General features: G+C 44.6%; 2 protein-coding genes across 9 annotated transcripts; both read left to right on the top strand.

Moving 5' to 3' along the window:
- The first annotated feature begins 120 nt into the window (after positions 1–120).
- Positions 121–3,405, top strand: MRPL18 (mitochondrial ribosomal protein L18). The gene is made up of 4 exons (XM_014283119.3): positions 121–793; positions 1,544–1,700; positions 2,707–2,941; positions 3,203–3,405. The coding sequence occupies exons 1-4, from the start codon at positions 730–732 to the stop codon at positions 3,272–3,274; spliced, it is 528 nt and encodes a 175-aa protein (XP_014138594.1). The 5' UTR covers positions 121–729; the 3' UTR covers positions 3,275–3,405.
- A 148-nt stretch (positions 3,406–3,553) lies between these two features.
- PNLDC1 (PARN like ribonuclease domain containing exonuclease 1) lies at positions 3,554–16,651 on the top strand. 8 transcript variants are annotated; one of them, XM_055713365.1, is made up of 19 exons: positions 3,554–4,389; positions 4,782–4,839; positions 4,958–5,031; positions 6,021–6,054; positions 6,178–6,301; positions 7,577–7,665; positions 7,961–8,049; positions 9,392–9,471; positions 10,480–10,617; positions 11,562–11,631; positions 11,870–11,955; positions 12,173–12,228; positions 13,187–13,254; positions 14,027–14,080; positions 14,296–14,338; positions 14,909–15,008; positions 15,456–15,631; positions 15,806–15,904; positions 16,474–16,651. In XM_055713365.1, the coding sequence occupies exons 1-19, from the start codon at positions 4,314–4,316 to the stop codon at positions 16,544–16,546; spliced, it is 1,587 nt and encodes a 528-aa protein (XP_055569340.1). In that variant the 5' UTR covers positions 3,554–4,313; the 3' UTR covers positions 16,547–16,651. The 8 variants fall into 8 exon arrangements, 7 of the variants coding, with proteins under 7 accessions (XP_055569340.1, XP_055569339.1, XP_055569338.1 ...); XM_055713364.1 differs by having other exon boundaries at positions 7,949–8,049; positions 13,190–13,254; XM_055713363.1 differs by having other exon boundaries at positions 7,949–8,049.
- Positions 16,652–18,570: the final 1,919 nt, after the last annotated feature.

Here is an 18,570-nt window from a genome sequence, read left to right as displayed (position 1 = left end):
CGCCGAGTGCGGGGCAGGGGCGCTTCCAGCAGGTTCTAGAAGGCAAGGCGCGCTTGCGCGCGCTCCTCTCCGGGGCGCGGCCGGCGCTGGGGCCTCACCTCGGCGGGGCTCGGCGCGCCGGCTCCCCGCAAAGCGGGCAAGGGTTGTAAAAGCTCAGAGTAACCCTGAAGCGGAGCTCAGCGGCCGCTGCTATGGGGTAGGCGACATCGCACGGCCTCCGGTGCCGCTTGTGCGTGATGCGGTAGCAGTAGATCTGCAGCCTGCAGCGCAAAAGCAGCAGCAGGTTTACTTTTAATAACGGTGGGCAGGTTTTTTTGTAGCCGCTCTGGTGTCTGCCCTGCGCGTTTGGCAGGCGCTGGGAGCGCACCTCCACGCCTTGCCCCGCGTAAGTCCGGGTCCTGGGCCACCCTCCCTCGTCCTTAGGCCCGTTCCAGGGCCGGTATCTCCTCGCGCCCTTTTTCAAGGGGAAAAATTAAAATATGATCTCCGAGTCAGGGAAAAACGTTTCCTGCTTTATTCCGTCAGACATGACACAGGGACACGTTCCCACAGGCCGCACCTAGTGCGACGGTGGTCGGCGCTTCTGCGTGACATCATCAACTGAGGCCGGAAGTCGCCGGTGTCTGCTTCCGGGGACAGTGCCGGCTTCGCCAAAATGGCGGCGCCCGGGTGCGCCTGAGGGGAAGATAGGCGACTGTCGCTCGAGGCCGTGGCGGACGCCGGCTCCCCATGGCGCTGAGCAGCCGCACCTGCCTACTGCTGGTGGCCAGCAGGCTCCAGGCACGTGGAGCGGGTAAGGTCAGGCCCCTGCGGCTCACCATGCCGGCCTGTGCCGGCAACAGAGCTCCGAGTCCCCCGTGCTGGCGGCGGAGGGCCGTTCCCAGGGTGATCCGCAGGCTGGATGTCTCGATGGGGCTGCGTCGCCGTGCGCAAGTCCCGGCTTGTGCTGGGCTGCCCCTTGTAATGGGTGTTCGGGCTGCCGTGGGACGGGGTCGCTGCTGGAGGGTCTCCGGCCGGGGCGGGCGGTCTGGCGAGGAGGAGCCCTGCCCGTCGGTTTGGGGAGAGGCTCCCGGTGCTTCTCTGGACCGAGACGTTGTATAGCAGAGTGAGTTTGCAAACCTACCTGCAAATTCGTGTTTGTTAGGTTAATTAGTGACGATTAGCCTGACAGGGCCAAGGATTTTTACCTTCTTGTTTGGTAGTGCTGTTATTGGTTCTTTGTGTGCTGAACTTTTAATATTCTGTGAAGTCATAATCCTAGAAACTTTGTAGTCAGGTCTGAATTTATATTTTATGCATGAGTTTTGAACCAGTGTTAAAACTTTATGTACTTTTAATTTTTAGTTTAGAGTTCACCTTGTAGTTCTGTTATTTCATCTATTTAATGTTTAAAAAAAGCGCTGATTTTGCCCTGCTGAGTTTTACAAGCTGTATCATTCTATGTCGTATTCATTCTACTGTGTGCACTACTTTATATTTTTTTTAAGTCTGTGGGATCTTTTTCCTGCTTTCCCCCAAAGTTTTTCTTTTGTGTCAACTACAGCCAGTCTCAAAATTGAGACCGAAGCGGACACAAGCGAAAATGAGGTTGTTGCCCCAGACTTTACTAACAGGAATCCTCGGAACTTGGAGCAGTTGGCCCTGGCTAGGAAGGAGCGTGGCTGGAAGACGACATGGCCAAAGCGTGAATTCTGGCATAGGTGAGTCAGAAGGTCACCAGCAGAAATTAAGACTCCAAATGAAAACAAACAAAACAAAACCAAACCCCAGAAAAAACACCAGGTGGAAATACTACAAAATATGCTTTTTGGGTTGCTGAATCAGTTGCCCCCTTAGTTGTTCTTATTCTAGGTATCTTTTGTGTTCAGAGAACAGTAGGCTAGCATCATGTTAAAGTTGGCATATGCGGTGAAGATCTTTCCATCTCCTGTTAAGGTAGCAGTAACATGGCTTAAGCAACTGCCATTTGACTTGGGATTCTCCTAGTCCTGTGCTGACCATGCATCATTGTTTTATTTGAGGCACTGTAATCATCTGGTGGGTGGGTGGGTGTGTATGTGGGTTTTGTGTTGGGCAGTTTGTTTTTTTTTTTTAATGCTGATTGCATTAAGTAGTTCTTAACTTGAGCATTCAAAATAATTTATTTTGAGGTGAGAAGTATGTCCAATGTGTTCATACTTGGAAATCTGATATTGTCTCAGTACAGTAAGAAATAGTTGCTCCCAATACTTTAGTTGTGTGTTATGGCTTAAGAAGTCCTGCTTGATCACTTGCCGATCCTGACAAGTTAATTTGCCATGTAAGCACAAGCCTGTAAGAGACTGCGTAGCAAACTTGAAATTACATTTCTGCTGGAGCAGTTTCCTTGATCTGGGTAATAGATCACTGCAGCACGCCGTGCAGGTGTACAGTGCTTGGTTTGGAGTGCTGGCGTGAGTTGGTGTAGGACTGTGCACCTGAGTAACAAGTGAAAAGTTGCTCTTGGAATTTCGCTCTACTGAACTAATAATGAGTCCTATTTTATGTCCCAATAAGCAAAATCCTAGGTAATAAAAGCAATATTAAGAATTCATTATTACATTAATAGTTCTAGTACATTCCATTTCATGAAGTGAATCACTTAATGCCTTTTAGCATTTGTGTGTGTTCTCTCTTTGCATCTGGAAAAGACATCACAATCCCATGTTATTTCTTCCCTGCACCCAGATTACGGCTTGAGCGCACACAGCATTATGTAGAAGCCTTTGTTGAGCGCCCCAATGGGGATATTGTGGTATCTGCCTCTACCCGAGAGTGGGCCATAAAGAGACACCTATATAGTCCTAAGGGAGTAGCAGCATGCAAAAACCTTGGCCGCGTAATGGCGCAGCGGTGTTTGGAAGCAGGAATCAACTTTGTGAACTTCAAAGCTGTTATCCCCTGGGAGCGTCGCTGTGACTCGGCAAGTACCCATCTCCTTACACTTATTTGGCTCTTTGTTCCTTTTTAAGCATTAATTTTACTTCACCATTAATTTGCTTACGTGGCTTGACAATCCCTTCTTGCAATGCTCAAAAGGGTAGCTTTGACAAGCTGCGGTTCCTGGAATTATGCTTCAGTGAGACTGTTAACCTCTGCCCTTCCATGTAACATGTCCCTGTTGGTATTCTGGTGCCAATTGCTTTTTCTTTGTATTTATTTGTGTCTCTATCTTTTAAACAAGATTCAGGAATTTGAAAAAGCTATGGAGGAGGGTGGTGTCGTTCTGCGTGAGCCACAAAGAATCTATCGGTAAAATGGAGACTGTTGGGAAAACCTTCCATGGAACAACGATCACTTCTTTAGGTGCACGTAGCAGCACAGTGAAGGTTCAGAGCTGGAAAAAGTTGGAATGTGACGTCTTACAATAAAATGTTTTTAAATGGACGGGACTATGTCATATTCTTGATCCTAAAATTATCGACACCTTTAAGGCTAGAATAAACTGTTGCCATAGTTCAGCTGGACAGGTTAACAGAATTTACTTAAGAATTCAGGAATTTTAAAGTATGTTCTATTTTTCATACTTGATTTTGCATTTGTTCTAACCTGAACCCTGGAAATGCTTAGATACTCGATCCCTGTACACTGCCAGTCTAATTTAGCGAAATACAGTAATCATGTCAATGTTTAGAATCGTAATAAAGTTATGTGCTACATTTGGTAAAAAGATCAAACTCCCCCAACTCATCCCTGCAGCTTTCTCGCAGCCCCTTAGGTCTGAACTGCTTCAGCCCCACCCGTCTAGGAGGGAAGCAGCACAAATGCCAGCCGCAGGGGGTAAGAAGCCCCTTTCCCTTTGCGTGTCCCGCCGTGTGGCCGCCGGCCGGTGCCGCCAGCTCAGCTCCCCTCCCCTGCCCGGGGCCGGCGGCGCTCCCGGCGCGGCCCCTCTCAGCGGGGCCCGGGCTCCGGCTCGGCGCGCTCCTCTCCGCCAGCGGCTGAATCCGGAGCGTTCTTAAAAATCATCCTGGTGTTTTACTGCGTTTAATTTACCTAGCAGCTGGTGCCGTTTCGTAATGTTCAATGGCTCGGGGACGGCGTAGCTGCCCGAGCTTTACTGGCGAAGATGAGGCGGCGCGAGTGAGGGCCCCGCGCGGCGGCTCCCCGGCCTCGTACGCTTCCAGCCTCACCCTCCCGCCTTCAGTGCCCGGCGGCTGCCCCGTCCCGTCCCCTCCCGCCCGGCTCAGCCTGCGCTTCCCATGGCTGCGGCCCGCCTGATTCCTTAAATCCGGGCGAGGGTCGCCCCGGCGGCGGTGTGCGCAGGCGCGCAGGGCCGGGGCAGCGCGGAGCCCGCCATGGAGATGGGGGCGGCCGCCTTCGAGCGGCGCCTGCCGCGTCTGCGGGGCCGCGTCCGCCGCGCCGCCTTCCTGGGTGAGCCGCGGCCGGGGGGCTCTCGGCTGGGTCCCCGCTGTCTGCGAGCCGCTTGGCGCAGGGCCAGGCTCCGGCGTGGCTGGCGCTGAGGCGTATTTGCGCAGATAATGGCGCTGGTGTGTACACGTAGGGCGAGCTCTGGGGCGCTGGGCGTTAAAGCGGGCAGCGGCGGTGGGGAGCGAGCCCTCTGCCGTGCTGGCCGCAGCGCAGTGAGCTGGGGGTCGTGGTGTGTGTTAACTATACACACTCTCATCTCAGTTGCCTTTTTTCTTGAGCTGTGGGTTTGACACAGGTTACGGCATAGAGAGGTGTTCTGGAGATTCTTGTTCTGATGCTGGCAAAGTACCTGCTTCGTATTTCATATTTTTTTTTGTTTCCTTTCCACGTCCCAGCCATTGATATGGAGTTTACTGGGTTACATTCAACTGCCACCCAAAATAACAAGCCCAGGTAAAAGCTGTTGGGCTGGAAATGTGAGGGGTACTTGTTGCTCTAGCTCTGGGAGAGCTGCCTGTGTATTTGCAAACCTCCTTGTTTCCATTCCCTCCAATTCTGGTTTTGTTCGTAGCCTGTTTGATTCCCCTGTGGAACTGTACTTGAAGGCCAGGCAGAGCATTCAGCGCTTCACTGTTACTCAGCTTGGTAAGTGCTGTTCTGACACAGAAAATAATCTCCCGAGGTCTTAGTGGGAGCTGCCCTTTTGCAAGCTGGCAGGCCCTGCAGGTGCTGGTGGTTTTAATTCACTTGTTACAGAGACATTTGTTTGCTGTGGTAGGTTTTGGTTTTTTTTTTTATTTTCACTCTGATGTTTGAATTATATCAACTTTTCAGTACTTTAAATAATGTAGAGTCGGGTGGGCCATATACTTTTTACTGGTCTAAAGTTGTTCATATTTAAAGATGGCAGGTACTAATACAGGGCTTTTAAAACAGGATGCAAGCAAGAAGCAGGGGACAAGCTCCTAGTCAAAGCTGTGGCAGTTGGTGTAGTGTATGAGTAAGGGGACTGTTAGAAGAACATGAAGGCTAGTATTTCTGATATTCCTAAATAAAAAAAAAAATATCAGCTTAAGAAAGGGCCTGTGGTGGTAGAGGAGGGTTATTAACGGTTAAGAACCAGTTAGAGGTCAAGAAATCGGCTCCAAAACCGCTTAAAATATTGTTCAAAGACTTAGGCTATGTAAGATCTTAATGTGCTTTTTAGGGATTAATAGAAAAAAAAGAACCTAAGTGGTAAAAAACATGTTTCAGTCCTCTGTGGTGCCTAGCTCCTTCCAAACCCTTTTGTGGTGTAGTTGGACCCACAGACCTATGTATGCATAGTTGGAGATTTTCATCACCAACTCGCCTCTTCTCACCCAATGCTCAGTCTATTTGCTATTTTATCAGACTCTATTCCTTCTCCCACTTAACACTAAAAGCTTGTCCCTGTTTCACTTTCAGGGAGCAGGGGAGTGGCCTGGCAGTTGCTGTTAAGATTTGCATTGTGGTGTTAGTGAATGGAAAACATGTACTCCATCGGGGGGGGGGGGGGGGGGGGGGGATCCCTACAGCCATTATCTAATTTTCACAGTATCTGTAGACATCTAGCTAAACATTGCCATTTCAACAGAGATTTCTCTCTCTTGCAGGGCTGGCAATATTCTCAAATGAAAATTCGAACAAGTAAGTTAAAAAGCAGTTTTCTGTCTTAATTATGACAGTGCAGTTGAGATTTTATGCAGAATTCTCTTGCGAGGAGTTATTTCTTACAATTACCTTCTAGACATATTTTTCTTTTCATTGTAGGTATGTGGTACATTCATACAACTTTTTTCTCTTTCCTTCAACATGGGGAGTTACGGATGTTGAATTTGCCCTCTCTGCATCTAGCATTCAGTTCCTGTCTCATTATGGCTTTGACTATAATAAGGTATGTAATCTTTCTGCCAGAAATCTAGAACAGAGGAAGTCTGTGCAATTACAGGAGAAATTAGGATTAATATCCCTAAATGCTACATTTCTGGGGTAAACAGCATCTCGCTAAAGTATGAACACATCATGTGGTTCATTATCAACAGGGAGAGTGAGTGCTGGTTTTTCTGAACTGCTGTAGAGGCAATAATCCCATGTATGTCAGCCATACAGATTTCTCCACCTCAAAAAAAGGAAACCTGTCTGTGGTGAGCCAAAGAGTTACTGAACAGACCCCAGTGGGCATTTTTACTAGCCATGAAGGTGGGGAAATCTCAGTTTACCTGCATCTTACATATTACCACATTTCCCATAAAATTCAGACTATGTCATCTCGTAAGAGCACTTCTAGCAATTTTTGGACAGGAAGCATCATGATGTTGATACTGGAGGAATTTTACCAGTGTGCTTAGCTGTAAATGTTGTAGCTATGTATCCACAATGTTGCCCAGCTGTACAAGTCTGTATTATGTAGTTTAGCTACTAGTAGAACACTGCATTGTATAGTTTACTAAGTAGATAAGAACCAGTCTGAAACCAAGATGTGACCCCAGAGTGCTGAAAGAGGGCCAGAAGAATGGAAGGTCATGAAAAGAATAAGAAGAGGAAGATGACAAAGAGGAGAATGAAGAACGGATAAAGATATCCCAAACAACCACTGGAGGACCCCTGACCCGTTAGGCCACACATGCGTAGTAAGGGTGTAGATATGATAAGTAGTTCTTGGAACTGTAATGAATATGCTAATCGTTTCTCCGAAATGTCATTAATGTGCGTAGATCGGCCATATAAAGATAAACAGTGAAGAGAGTCAGTATGCATGTTGGGCATGTCGTCCCCCATGCATCTGGTGCCAAAAATAAAGAACGCCTGCTGTCTAAAACTCCAAACTAAGAATTAGAGTTTTGTCTCTGACTTTTTGGTATCGGTATTTTGACCCTTGAAGTATCTCATTGAAGGAAAGGTAAAAGCAGAGCAAAAAAAATAATATTACAGTTGACAAAAATCCTTTTCTTTCCTCCATATCTAAACATGCTTCCTTTATGTAAGAATGCATCTTGGATTACCTACAGTTTATATTTTTGAAGAGGATATTCTGAGAATGAGGCACAGCAGCATCTTTGAAGTATATGCAGGTTTTGGACCTGGCTAACCTGCTGTTCTCTGATTTGCTGCAAGAAAGTCCAAGGGAGAGTAACCAGCCTAGCTTTTTCCCCCCCCCCCCCCACCTCAGTTCCTCAAAGATGGAATCCCATACATGAATGAGGTACAGGAGAAGATCTTTAGCCAGCATCTCTTAGCGGGTAGCTGGAACATCAGCAGGTGAGCACTATTTAGAGAGGTGGGTCCTCAGTACTGACTGTGTTGACAGCTTACCTTCACTAGGATCGCGTTCTGTAGAAATATTAAAGCCTATTGGCCTGAATGTCTTGTCACCAGCATTTCCAGCACACTGTGGTCTCTCCAAAGGAAGACTGAGATCACAGGATGTAGTCTGGAGAATTGGGTGAATGTTGGGAAGTGATGCTTTTGCATTCCCACAGCAAAGTATATGGTAAAGAGCTCTTTCTCACGCTTTGCCTCTTTCCACCTGATCCTGCTTTAGTGTTGTGAACAGGGATGTGCTGAAGAAAGCTATTGATGAAGTGACCTGTTGGGTGGGTGCAGCAGAGGAAGAGGAGACTCTGATTCTGCAGGATCTGAGCGGTATGAAACGGGGTGCCTCCCTTGGGCATCTGTGGGCTCTGAGTGGCTTTATCACATCTCCTGAACCTCTGGGGCTGCTACTGTCCTTCGCTACCTCTTCTGTTAAACAGCTCTGTTGAGAGAGAACCTGTTGAGATGGGCACCTGTGCCCATCCTGCTCTTACAACTCTTTGCCCTGTCTCTGCCTCTGCTCCTGTCAGCATTCAGCTCTGGGCTCTGCCTTTCTGCTCCACTGGGGTGGTGAGTTTTCCTATAGTGAAGTGAATGTCTAGGTACTTGGACCATGCTTTTTGGTAACTGACTTCCATTTTGTGCTTCTTCTGAGCAGGAACTGAAGAATTTGTAGTTGTTCTGAATCAGGAAAACTTTTAAACTTGTTTTAAATCCTGGGTGGTCTGGTTTTTGTTTTTTTTTCTCCTTGGAGAAGTGAACAGCAGGTCTCCTTTCAGAGTTTGTTCTGTCTCATGTGGAGCATCAAGGAGTTATATATGCCAGTGCACTATAGAGCTGAGGGACAGGGAATTGTAGCAGAGAAAGAGTTTGTAGGTTTGCTCACAGAAACCAAATCTTGACACTCTAGATCAGGGAATAAAATACAGAAAAGGTTACGAAGGACAGAAAGTATTTAAGGTTTTGTCTGTTGGGTTTTTTTTTTTGCAGAGTGTGAAATACAGGGGTTGGAGAGTGTGCTGTGTTTTGTATCTGCTTTTTCAGCTGTAGTAGATATGATACTAATATTTTAATAGGGTCTGGCAATGGTGAGCACCTGTGACAAGACAGACTATTAAGTAAACAGTAAGACTAATTAAGGTGTCTTTTTTGAATGCTGTTCAGAAGGGGACTGGGCTAGTTCCTTATCATCTGTGGGGGGAAATGCATTTTTCCCTCTAATACATGCTTGGCTTCTGTGTGTGTTGCACCGAAACCTTCCAAAATCACAGATGGTCTTTTTTGTGATAGTAGTCTTCGTCCCTCTTCTTTTTCAGTTAGTCTTTTCCTTTCCTCTGTGTCCTTGCTAAAGCTTATTATTGCTGTGACCTTTTTTGTTGTTTGTTTTTTTTTTTTTTGTTTTGTTTTTGTTTCATTTGTTTGTAGTTTTTTTCTGGGAATGGGGTGGGGTGGTGTTTCTTGTTTGTTTGTGGGGATTTTGTTTGTTTGTTTGGGTTTTTTTTGCTGTCATCATGTATGGCAATGTACCAAGATCATACATTCGGGAGTATATGCTGTATGTACAGTGGGGGAGAAGCATCTGGTCAGTCCTGCCTAGAAAAATGTGGTTTCCTAAATAGGCTTGTCTGTACCTATGAAGTTTTTACTTTTCTTTTTTTCTCTTTTGTCTCAGGCTATCAGGTGTTTGAAGTTCAGCTGGTTCTGAGACAAGCTCTCCAAAATGTTTGGACACAACCTCTTGGAGACAAGAAGGTGAGATGGAGATGTGGACCTTTTGAAAAGAGGGTTTCTATCTAGACAGATAGGACTGGCATTCTTGCAGGGACCTTGAAATGTTGCTTTTGCTTTTAATGATAGGGTCCAGGAGGAGAAGACTGTGACAAAAGAATGTTCTGGGAACTGTTCATTATGGGATCCCAAGAAAAGAAATCCGGAAAACTCAGTAACTTTGGTTTCTGTTTGTCCTGTAGCCACAAAATACCTTGAGCTGGAAGTGCTTGTCCTTGGGGCACTTCTGGAGGGGACCCTCTCTGTGTCTCCAGACCTTGCTAGATCTCTCTTTCAATACCTCTACAAGAATGTACAGTTTGTAGCCTTTTTTTTGGTGTTTTTCCTTTGATGACTTTTGCCATGTAGTTGCTTTGAAGGCTTGTACTCTGTCTGTTCTGTGGCTTGCTGTTTTGCTATTGCTATTTTACATTTGGTGCATTTTTTTCTGAATTAAATCTATGGCTGTGGACTTCTCAAAATGTTGTATGAGTATGTTACCAGTCAGTTGCTTAAAGTAGATCATGGAGGTATTTTTTTTTTCTTCATTGGTACTATTTTGGTCTGATAACCAGTGTCAACAGAGTGACAGATTTACTCAACCTTCTCATCTGAAGTGTAGCCTTTGGGGACTCGGTTTATGTGATTGCTGGCGGGTTTTCTGGTGCCATGAACTTACCAACTTACCATATTTGTATCAAGTTACATTGAATTATGTTTGTTTGTGCTCCAAAAAAGCCTGTGGTAGGAACTGTCCTCTTAAAAAAAGAAGCATTAATAAGACACCCTTATAGCAGGTCTCTTCTGTTACTGGAGCACTGGTCTCCATACGAAAGAGAAGTGAGACAGTCCTGTGCTCCCAGGGGGATGCACTATTTCTCCATCCTTCATAGCCTACAAGCTGAACTTGTCCTCAGCATTACTGAACCCCAGTAAGCAATGTACATACAACTAGCATGGGATGCTGAGATACCCAATAACTGTTCTTTTCAGGTAATGGTGAAAAAAGTGAGTCCACAGCATCGTTGGCTTCTGGAGAACTCTCCTTATGACTCCTGCCGGAAGGAGCTCATTCTCCTATCTGCCCGGGGCTTCACTAACCTCTTCCAGACACTTGTTAAAGCCAAGAAGGTAAAATACCTTATCCCTAATCCCATTTTAACTCTCTTCCTTATTCTGCTACACTGGATGTAGAGGGATGATAAAAGATAAAGTAGTAATTTGTATTAAACGACTCACCTCATTCGGTGTGACCATCCTGTCCGGTTGTCAGTAAAACCGAGATGAATACTTACGTTGCAGTCATGGTTAGGAAAAATGAGTGTTAAACATTTCATCTTCTTACTGACCAGGTCCCGCTCCCAAAGCATGCTCAGAATTACGGATCCAAACACTTGATTTCCCTGTGTTACTTTTCTATTACTGCTGCAATCCAAGTGCAGCCAGGGGAGAGGGAACCAGAACCCATTCTGCAATGTATTTCTTATTTCATTTGAGAAAATGCAGGAGTCTGCAATGTTAAAAATCCTTGTGTTACACAGCATGAATCACCATCTAAGGAAGCTGAGCAGATTCTTGCCTTTTGGGCAAGTTACTCTTTTTTTTCAGCATGTGACAGACCAGTTTATTGAACCCAGTGGACCATTGGTCTGATTATATGTGGGAATTCTTCTGTTCTGTATGCAGATGATTGAATGAATCTCAGCTTCAGAAGACTGTGTGATGTGCAGGCAAAGGCTGTCCCTGCCTTTGTGAGTGAGCTTATAAATGTGATCGCTGGAAGGTTTTTACCAGCGTTCAGTTGAACTATGAATCCACCTAGCTCCTTAGGTCCACTGAAAATAGAATGCTTCTGGAAAAAATACTCCACTCCGTGAATCCACAAGTCTTATTTTCTGAAAGCAGTAATCTTCCTGTGAGCCTTGCAGCCTGAATGACTGGGTGAGTGTGTGGATGCTGTCTGCCAGAGGAAAGGGTTATAGCTGTTGAGTGTGTTGAGCATGAGAGCTGGTTGTCTCTGAGCTTTCTTCAAAAATATGCTCCAATGGGCTGTTATGTTTGTATTTTTCCCATAGCCCCTGGTGGGACATAACATGCTTATGGACCTTATGCATCTTCATGACAAGTTCTACAAGCCCCTTCCAGGTAATGCTGTACATAGGTGCTGTCCCCAGGCTGCTGCCTTTGCAATGGGGATGCGGCAGTGGTCACTTGCCACCCACAGTGCTTGGCAAGCAGCAGTACTAGTTGCCTCTTCGGAGCTTTAACTGTTGGAGCAGTACGTTGTTGCTCTGGCTTCACCTCTCTTTTTTTACTCATTTGCAATACCATTGGCTTTCCCTCAGTTCTATGCTGTCTTTCTTCACATGTGTTTTGCTTTCAGAAAGCTATGAGGAGTTTAAAAGAAACATTCACAACCTGTTTCCTGTCCTCATAGACACCAAGACTGTAACAAAATCTGTCTGGAAGGTAAGATGTGAAGGTCTTTACATTTGGAGGTAATGCTTGTCTTTCGCCCAAAAGAGAGGATATCTTTCCTCAGTGCTCTGTGGTTACAGAACTGTGATTGTTGCCCTGAGACATTCTGATTTTAGTTCTCATTTAATGAATCGGCAGTACCAGCAGATGAGTTCACTTACCATGAGGTCTGTCTTGGTCGGTTTTCTAATACGTTCTTCTTTTACAGAAGCATCCATTTCCTCGAGTATCTAATCTTTTGGAGATATATTCAGTTTTGTGTAGGTAAGTGGTGGGATATAAAGCCTTCAACAATCCCTTTGTTTTCTTGGGAAAGATATTTCAAAGTCAGTTATTTCACGTATTCTGTACTTTCCCTCCTCCCAAATGTTTTTCAGCTGGTTTCTTGTTTTTCTAAATTTAAAAGCAAAAGATTTGCTCATCTGTCTTGTAAAGTAATTGTGAAATAAATTATTTGTTCTAAGTCGCTTTTCATATTGTACCACTGGTAGTTCATTTGTCATGAGTTTGGCTCGCAGACAGCCTTGACTCTGAAGTTGTATGTTGCTTATGTTGTGTTAGGAAATGAGTGAGTTTCAGGTCTCAGTGAAAATACACCCTAATTGCAAATGACAGCTCCCAAGAAATGGCTGCACTGAGCCCAAAGCAGTAACTAATTACGATGTTCAAACAGAGTGTGTGCCATGATGTGGTAGAAGAGTTCTCTTTTTTTTTTTTTTTGTTTGTTTGTTTGGTTGTTTTTTTTTGGTTTTGTGCTTCCCTTGTAGATAAATTGCTAAAAACAAACAAAGAAAAAACACCTCAGAATCCCAGTACTATATTTATAAGCACTAATTTTGTATCTCCTTCTTGGGAATAGAGGGATGAGGGGAAACTGGCAAAATTTTGCTTTTCTTAGCAAATTTGACATGAACGCAATTTCAGAACCATCTAGTCACCTCCTTTCCTTGGAGTTTTCCATTGATTTTTAGTTTGGCTGACACTTTTTGTATGCAGTTAGAGCAGATTTGCAGCTTAGAAGGTTTGACTAGGGGAAGAGACTGAGGAAGTATTTAAGAGTTAGTTTTCAAGTATCCTAGCCTTTTCATAGAATACTACCGAAGTTCCTTTTAAAGTCTTCAGTAGCTTTTTCTGAAGTGAAGTCAGAGGTCACTAGAGAACAGTAACTTGTCTATAACGTACTGAGGAAAGGCAAAAATCTTATACACCCACTTGTCTTCAGCAGCAACCTGAATTCCAAAGATTCAGCATGCCCAGTGATAACTCCTGCAAGTGACTGCTCAAGATATGGTATGTTCGTAAGCAGATCTTCAAAGTCAGGTAGCTAAAAAGGGGTTTGTTGTACCCTGTGGATATCCACATGCAAGGCATGAGTGAGTGCCAGTGGGTCTACTGAATTTGCACACATTTTTGTCCAGACCCAAAGCCTGGGCTCCCAAAATGTCATGTATTCTGCATGTCCCTGGTAGCTGCTGAGGGTAATGTAGGGCAGGTTTACATCATGTTGCTAAGTTGGGCTTGGAAGGGGCAAGGGGAGGTGGGAAGCAGCAGTCCTAGAATGGAAAGTAGTAGGAGCTTAAAGGCAGGGAGGTCCTGGAAAGTAGCAGAAGCTCAGTGGTTCATGTACAGGAGGTTGTGTTCAGTATGTGGTGTGATACTGGCTGCAAGGCAGACATTTCGTGGCTTCTCATGGCAGCAAGGTGTCCTGCAGTGCAGGGCCTGCTCTGTATTGAAATGGTTCCCATACCATCAATAACATATACAACACAGTTTTCTTTAGATCCTTATAAAAGCTACAGTTTTTTTAATGGTCATCTCACTAAGCTTTTCAGACATTCATGTAACTGCTGCCTTTGTGTTGGTATAATTTTAAAATGCGTGGCAGAAGCATAGACTTTGTTGGGTGTAAAGGTTTGAGGGCGAGGAAGGAGACTGCTGAGAGGGGACACACACCTCCAAAACACAACAGTGGATCTTATGAATGTTAGGATTCTGCAGTGGAGCAGTATACTCAGTGTGCTAAAGGTGTTCATTCCTTTTTGTTTTTGCTGGACACTTACAGCTGAGAAGAAATGTCCTCATGAGGCAGGCTATGATGCATTTCTCTGTGGTTCAGGTAAAATGCCTCTTAAACACTTCTTCAGAGTTTGTGTGGGGACTTGGCAATTCCTTTCCTCCTCCATAGCTCTATTTCATACTAAGACATACTTGTTACATACAGTCTGTTGCCCTTAGTAACTTAGCTGTACTTCAGTGAGTTTTTGCTTTCCATTCGTTTAATTATCTTTCTTTAGCTTTGTTCTAATGCCACCTCATTATTCCTCCTTCTAGTTCTTCTGAAGTCGGCTCATTTGCTACTGTGCGGATACACAGAGTGAGTGATGTTTAAATGTTTGCTGAGAATTGCATTACATGGATGAGTTCTACAGAAAACTGTTTTCAGTTCACTCTGGCTGAATTTCTGCTTTGCAAGCTCGCCTTCCTTTTGAATAAGAGAAAGTCTTACTGGAAATGTCACTGTTCTAATTAGATTTTTATTTTATAATCTGAAAGTAGTAGCTTTATGTCAAAGCTGACATTTAAAAAATGGAATCAGGGGCCATGTGGTGGCTCAGAGATTGGGAAATGGCATTGTGACTCCTTTATCCTTGAACAATCTCTCAAGTTCAGTTCACTTGGGTAAGGGTCAAATAATTTCCCATTGGTTTCCTTTTTTGACATCCGTGTGATTCAGTGCCTTCAGTTAAGTTCCTAATAGGCAGCTGTTCAAATCCCTTCCCTTTGCTTGCAGCATTTCGACTTCTTTAGAAGATGCCAAGATATGAAATACCTATGTTGTCACTAGTTAAAGAGCTGCTTCAGGAGCTCTGTGCTCCATAGACACTGTGCAGCAGTGCAGTGCTGAAGAAACAAAACTTTGTTCCATTTTTGTTTTCTGATTTAGTGATGCAGTGGAGGTTGATTCTTCTTTCTCTCGATATCTCCCCGTGTTAGCAGAGTATCTGAACAAAGTGAACGTCATCCGAGGTGGTGTTGCTAGCATTGTGCGTATGCACTGCAGGTTTGTGACCAGGTTGTGGGGTGCATGGGACAGTAGCGTAGTTGATGGCTTTATTAGAGGACAAAAACCCAGCAGTGCCTGGGCCCACCTTGGCAGAAATTGTTGTCATACAAATGACACAATTGATCTTTCAAAATGATAAATGAGTTGAATTTCTGCTTTGTGAAATATATTCATATTGTTATCCTGTAAGATGGTGTTAGTTTACGTTGCTGTTTCTCTGATGGTTTATCCGTGGCAATCATGACCGTTTGCTTTTATGTATGATGTTTAGAAGAATCTTGGGACAAAAGAAAAATAATTTTACGCCAACAGCGATGTTGTCCAACTTGTCTTATTTTGGGTCGCATTTTGCATATTTTCTGATTATATTAGTAGTGCTTATATAGTATTTGTGAACTCGGATGTCTCCGTATTGTACACTTTACAGAATTTTTCTGGGGAAGATGCTCCCTGTCAGCGTCCGCCTCTCTTGGTTGTCCATGTCCGAGGCTGGTCAGGGCTGAATGAAAGGCAGATTCGCCAAGAGTTTAAAGCATTTTGTCACTTTGATGTGAGACGGCTTTCAAAGGACCAGTTCCTTCTTCTCTCCAATAAATTTAAGCAGTAAGTGACCGGAAAGTATTTCTTTTTTTGTCCCTTGATACTCTCTGATCGAAGTCTTCATCCCACCCCTTCCTCTGCTGTGACAACTCTTAGATGAAGAGATTCCTGTCCCGAGCTGTGGGGTGCTGTAAGCAGTGTGCAAGCCACGGCTCAGGACATCTGCTTTCATTACAGCGTCAGGCGCGTTCTGCGAGATGCTAACCATCCCCCTCGCCTGGGGGTATCCATCTACCGCCACTGGAGACACTCTCCGAGCATCAGCTGCCTGCTGCAGTGAGTTACGGAGATCCCAGGAATGGGGGAGGGGGAGAGTGTGCCTTTCAGGGTGCCTGGCCCTGTCATGGCAGCAGTCTGCTGCTCTTTTGCAGTGTTCTTTTCTGCCAGCTCTTCAAGAGAAAAAGGGGTTCAGGAGGAGGTTCACTTGCCAGCTGCTGGGTGGCTACTTGTGAGCGTTCAGCCCTGGGCAACTGCAGTTTAATCTTGACCCAGGTTAAACCGGGGAATGTTACCCTGTGGGTAACACAACACTGTGTATGTGCTACCATAACAGAGGGTTATCTTAATGAACTGTAATGCTAGCTCTAATAAGCCTGAGGGGAGAGAGGCAGTGTCTCCCAGGTGTGGGATAGATGTTTTTTCTACAGCAGAGTTGAAAGCTCAGTAGTTAGGAGAGAATTCCAGATTCAAAGTACAACCCTTTTGTGAGGTGGTGACAGCAATGTTCATGAAGGGTGAATTTCTGGTCTGATAATGTTTGGGAAAGAATCTCACTGCTTAATAACAACAAAATTAAGCCCTAAATACAAGTAGCCTAACAGCATTTTATTATTCTTGCCCTTTAGAGTCTCTGGTATTGTGGCACTCTGGTCTCTCTTGGCCTTTGTACTCGGAGGAGCTCCCTGCTGTTCATTCTAAAGGACTGCCTTACAGATGAGGCGTGAGGAACGCAGACTTTTTTGTGTTTGTCTATGTTTTGTTTTGTTGTATTTTGCTCAATAAATATGTGGGGGCAAAAAGCTATGAAGAGTGTTTTTAATTCTTTTCTTGGAAATGTGTTTTTGAAGAGGATGTGTTCATTTCCAACCTGTGGTAGTTTGTAATCTGTTCAAAGCATAGTCCCCTCCCGAAGAGGGAGAGATGGTTCTTCTGATGCCTAATTTACTTTGATCCTCTGTTGGTTCTTCACAGCTATTCGTAACCCCAGTTTGTTCCCAGTGCTTGTGCTGCTGCATTAAACACATTTCTGATGAGGTTATGAAATGAAAGAGGTTATTTTTAGCTTCAATTGTAAAGCAGGTGAAATATCACTGTTTACCAAATGAAAATGGGCAGCACTGATGGAAGCAATTGCTTTTGGGGCACATGAAGGATTCTGGGGAATAGTGAATCATTTGCAGTGCTGTCAGTGTTGTTCAGTGGTACTTTCAGTGGCGGTGTAGGTGATAGGCAAGTGCAATTTATCAGCTTCCAGTTTGTTGAATATACACAGGTGAGCTGGCACACATTTATCTTTGCTTCTGGCGCACAGCATGTGAGAAGCCCTTTATCCATAAATATCATGAAACATGATCAGTTTCTGTGATACAGCTGGAGAATTTGTCAGTCCAGGGACTGTGGTCTTCAGAAATTTTTCTTATTAATTTCCTTCTCAAAAACAACCTGCTGATCTGTGGTTTCCAGATAATGGTCCCTGGATTTCATTAGGCAGACCTAGTTGGATGGGGCCCGTGATCATCTGCTATATAGAATCTGCTGTTAATCAACTGTAAAGTGGGAGTTGCTGCAGGGGACCTTAAAGCAGCAGCACAGTATTGTGATGTGCCTGAAGATCACGTGCTCTCTGCTGCTAATGGTTTGCTGCTGTGCTGCTCTTTAGAAGACAAGGGCTGTATATCTTCAGATGTGGCTCAAGTTCTGCACAGCTGGTGGTTTTTAGCCTTTGTTTCATAAGCCAGCTCCTAGCCAGACAAGTAACTGACTTCTTGATGACCTTTCTTTCTTTTTTTATTTTTGGTAACCCCTTCAAGTGATGGGGTTCTCTGTCGCAATGTTCCTTCAAATACCATTGTATCTCCCTCCCTATTTATTCTGTAATTTTTGTTATCTTTCAGCATCATTAGACACCCTTCTTGTGTCAAGGAGAGCACAGGCTCTGTGTGTTGTGTAGATTTGGGAAAACTTCAGCTGGGCGTTACGCTCATTTTCCCATAAAAACACTCTTCTTGGCTTATGATCTGAGAAACAATACTCTTGTTCTCTGGGGTCCAGATTCATCTAACTACTTAAATATGGGGAGGTGCAGACTCACTTGCATGTAATCTGTAGTCTGTGGATCATGCTGTTACCTGTGAGAAGCACAGCATTTTAAGGGAGCACGCACTTTGAAGGAACAAAGAAATTGTTTGTTCTGTCTTTAAATTTTGCTCCCTTCCTCCCATTTTCTTCTCCGGGTGGCACACTGACAAATAATGAATTAGCTTCCTGCAGCACTGTTTGCTCTCTTGGCTTACCCTCTAGAGAAACACACTTCCCTGTGGAAGAAAGCAGAGATCCTTTCACTCCTTTTTGAGAAATAGCCCACGGGTCTTCCCAGGGGACAGACATACCTTGTGTAGCGACGTTGTGTAATGGATCAAGAAACTTGGCTTTTCTGCATTACAGCTGGGAGAAATTGCAAATTAACCATTGCTGTGGATCCTACTAGATTTTCCTACTATAAATCAGAGAAGTTTACATGCAGAGCAAAGACATGAAGAAATGAGAGCGAGTCGAGTATATTCTGATCTCCCTCCTAGGGGAAAACTTACAGAAACAAGTTGCGTGTCTGTAATAACCTGGGGTCACTCGCTGCTCAGAGCCTTTTAAAGAGATCAATCGCATATGCTAGCAGTCAATTCCCATGAAATGGGTTAGCTGAGGGCTAGGCTAATGAATCAGAG

Source organism: Falco cherrug, chromosome 6 (genome assembly GCF_023634085.1).
Source record: "Falco cherrug isolate bFalChe1 chromosome 6, bFalChe1.pri, whole genome shotgun sequence".
Classification (NCBI taxonomy): domain Eukaryota; kingdom Metazoa; phylum Chordata; class Aves; order Falconiformes; family Falconidae; genus Falco; species Falco cherrug.
Note: the sequence above shows the minus strand (reverse complement) of the source record. Positions and strands in the feature narration are given on the sequence as shown.

Bases quoted from the DNA above. Each gene is read 5' to 3' on its own strand.
- MRPL18 (XM_014283119.3), top strand. From the start codon at position 730: ATGGCGCTGAGCAGCCGCACCTGCCTACTGCTGGTGGCCAGCAGGCTC. The intron at 1,701-2,706 runs GTGAGTCAGAAG...CCCTGCACCCAG, and splicing joins AAGCGTGAATTCTGGCATAG to ATTACGGCTTGAGCGCACAC. The intron at 2,942-3,202 runs GCAAGTACCCAT...CTTTTAAACAAG, and splicing joins GGGAGCGTCGCTGTGACTCG to ATTCAGGAATTTGAAAAAGC.
- PNLDC1 (XM_055713363.1), top strand. From the start codon at position 4,314: ATGGAGATGGGGGCGGCCGCCTTCGAGCGGCGCCTGCCGCGTCTGCGG. The intron at 7,666-7,948 runs GTGAGCACTATT...ATCCTGCTTTAG, and splicing joins GGTAGCTGGAACATCAGCAG to TGTTGTGAACAGGGATGTGC. The intron at 11,956-12,172 runs GTAAGATGTGAA...CTTCTTTTACAG, and splicing joins TAACAAAATCTGTCTGGAAG to AAGCATCCATTTCCTCGAGT.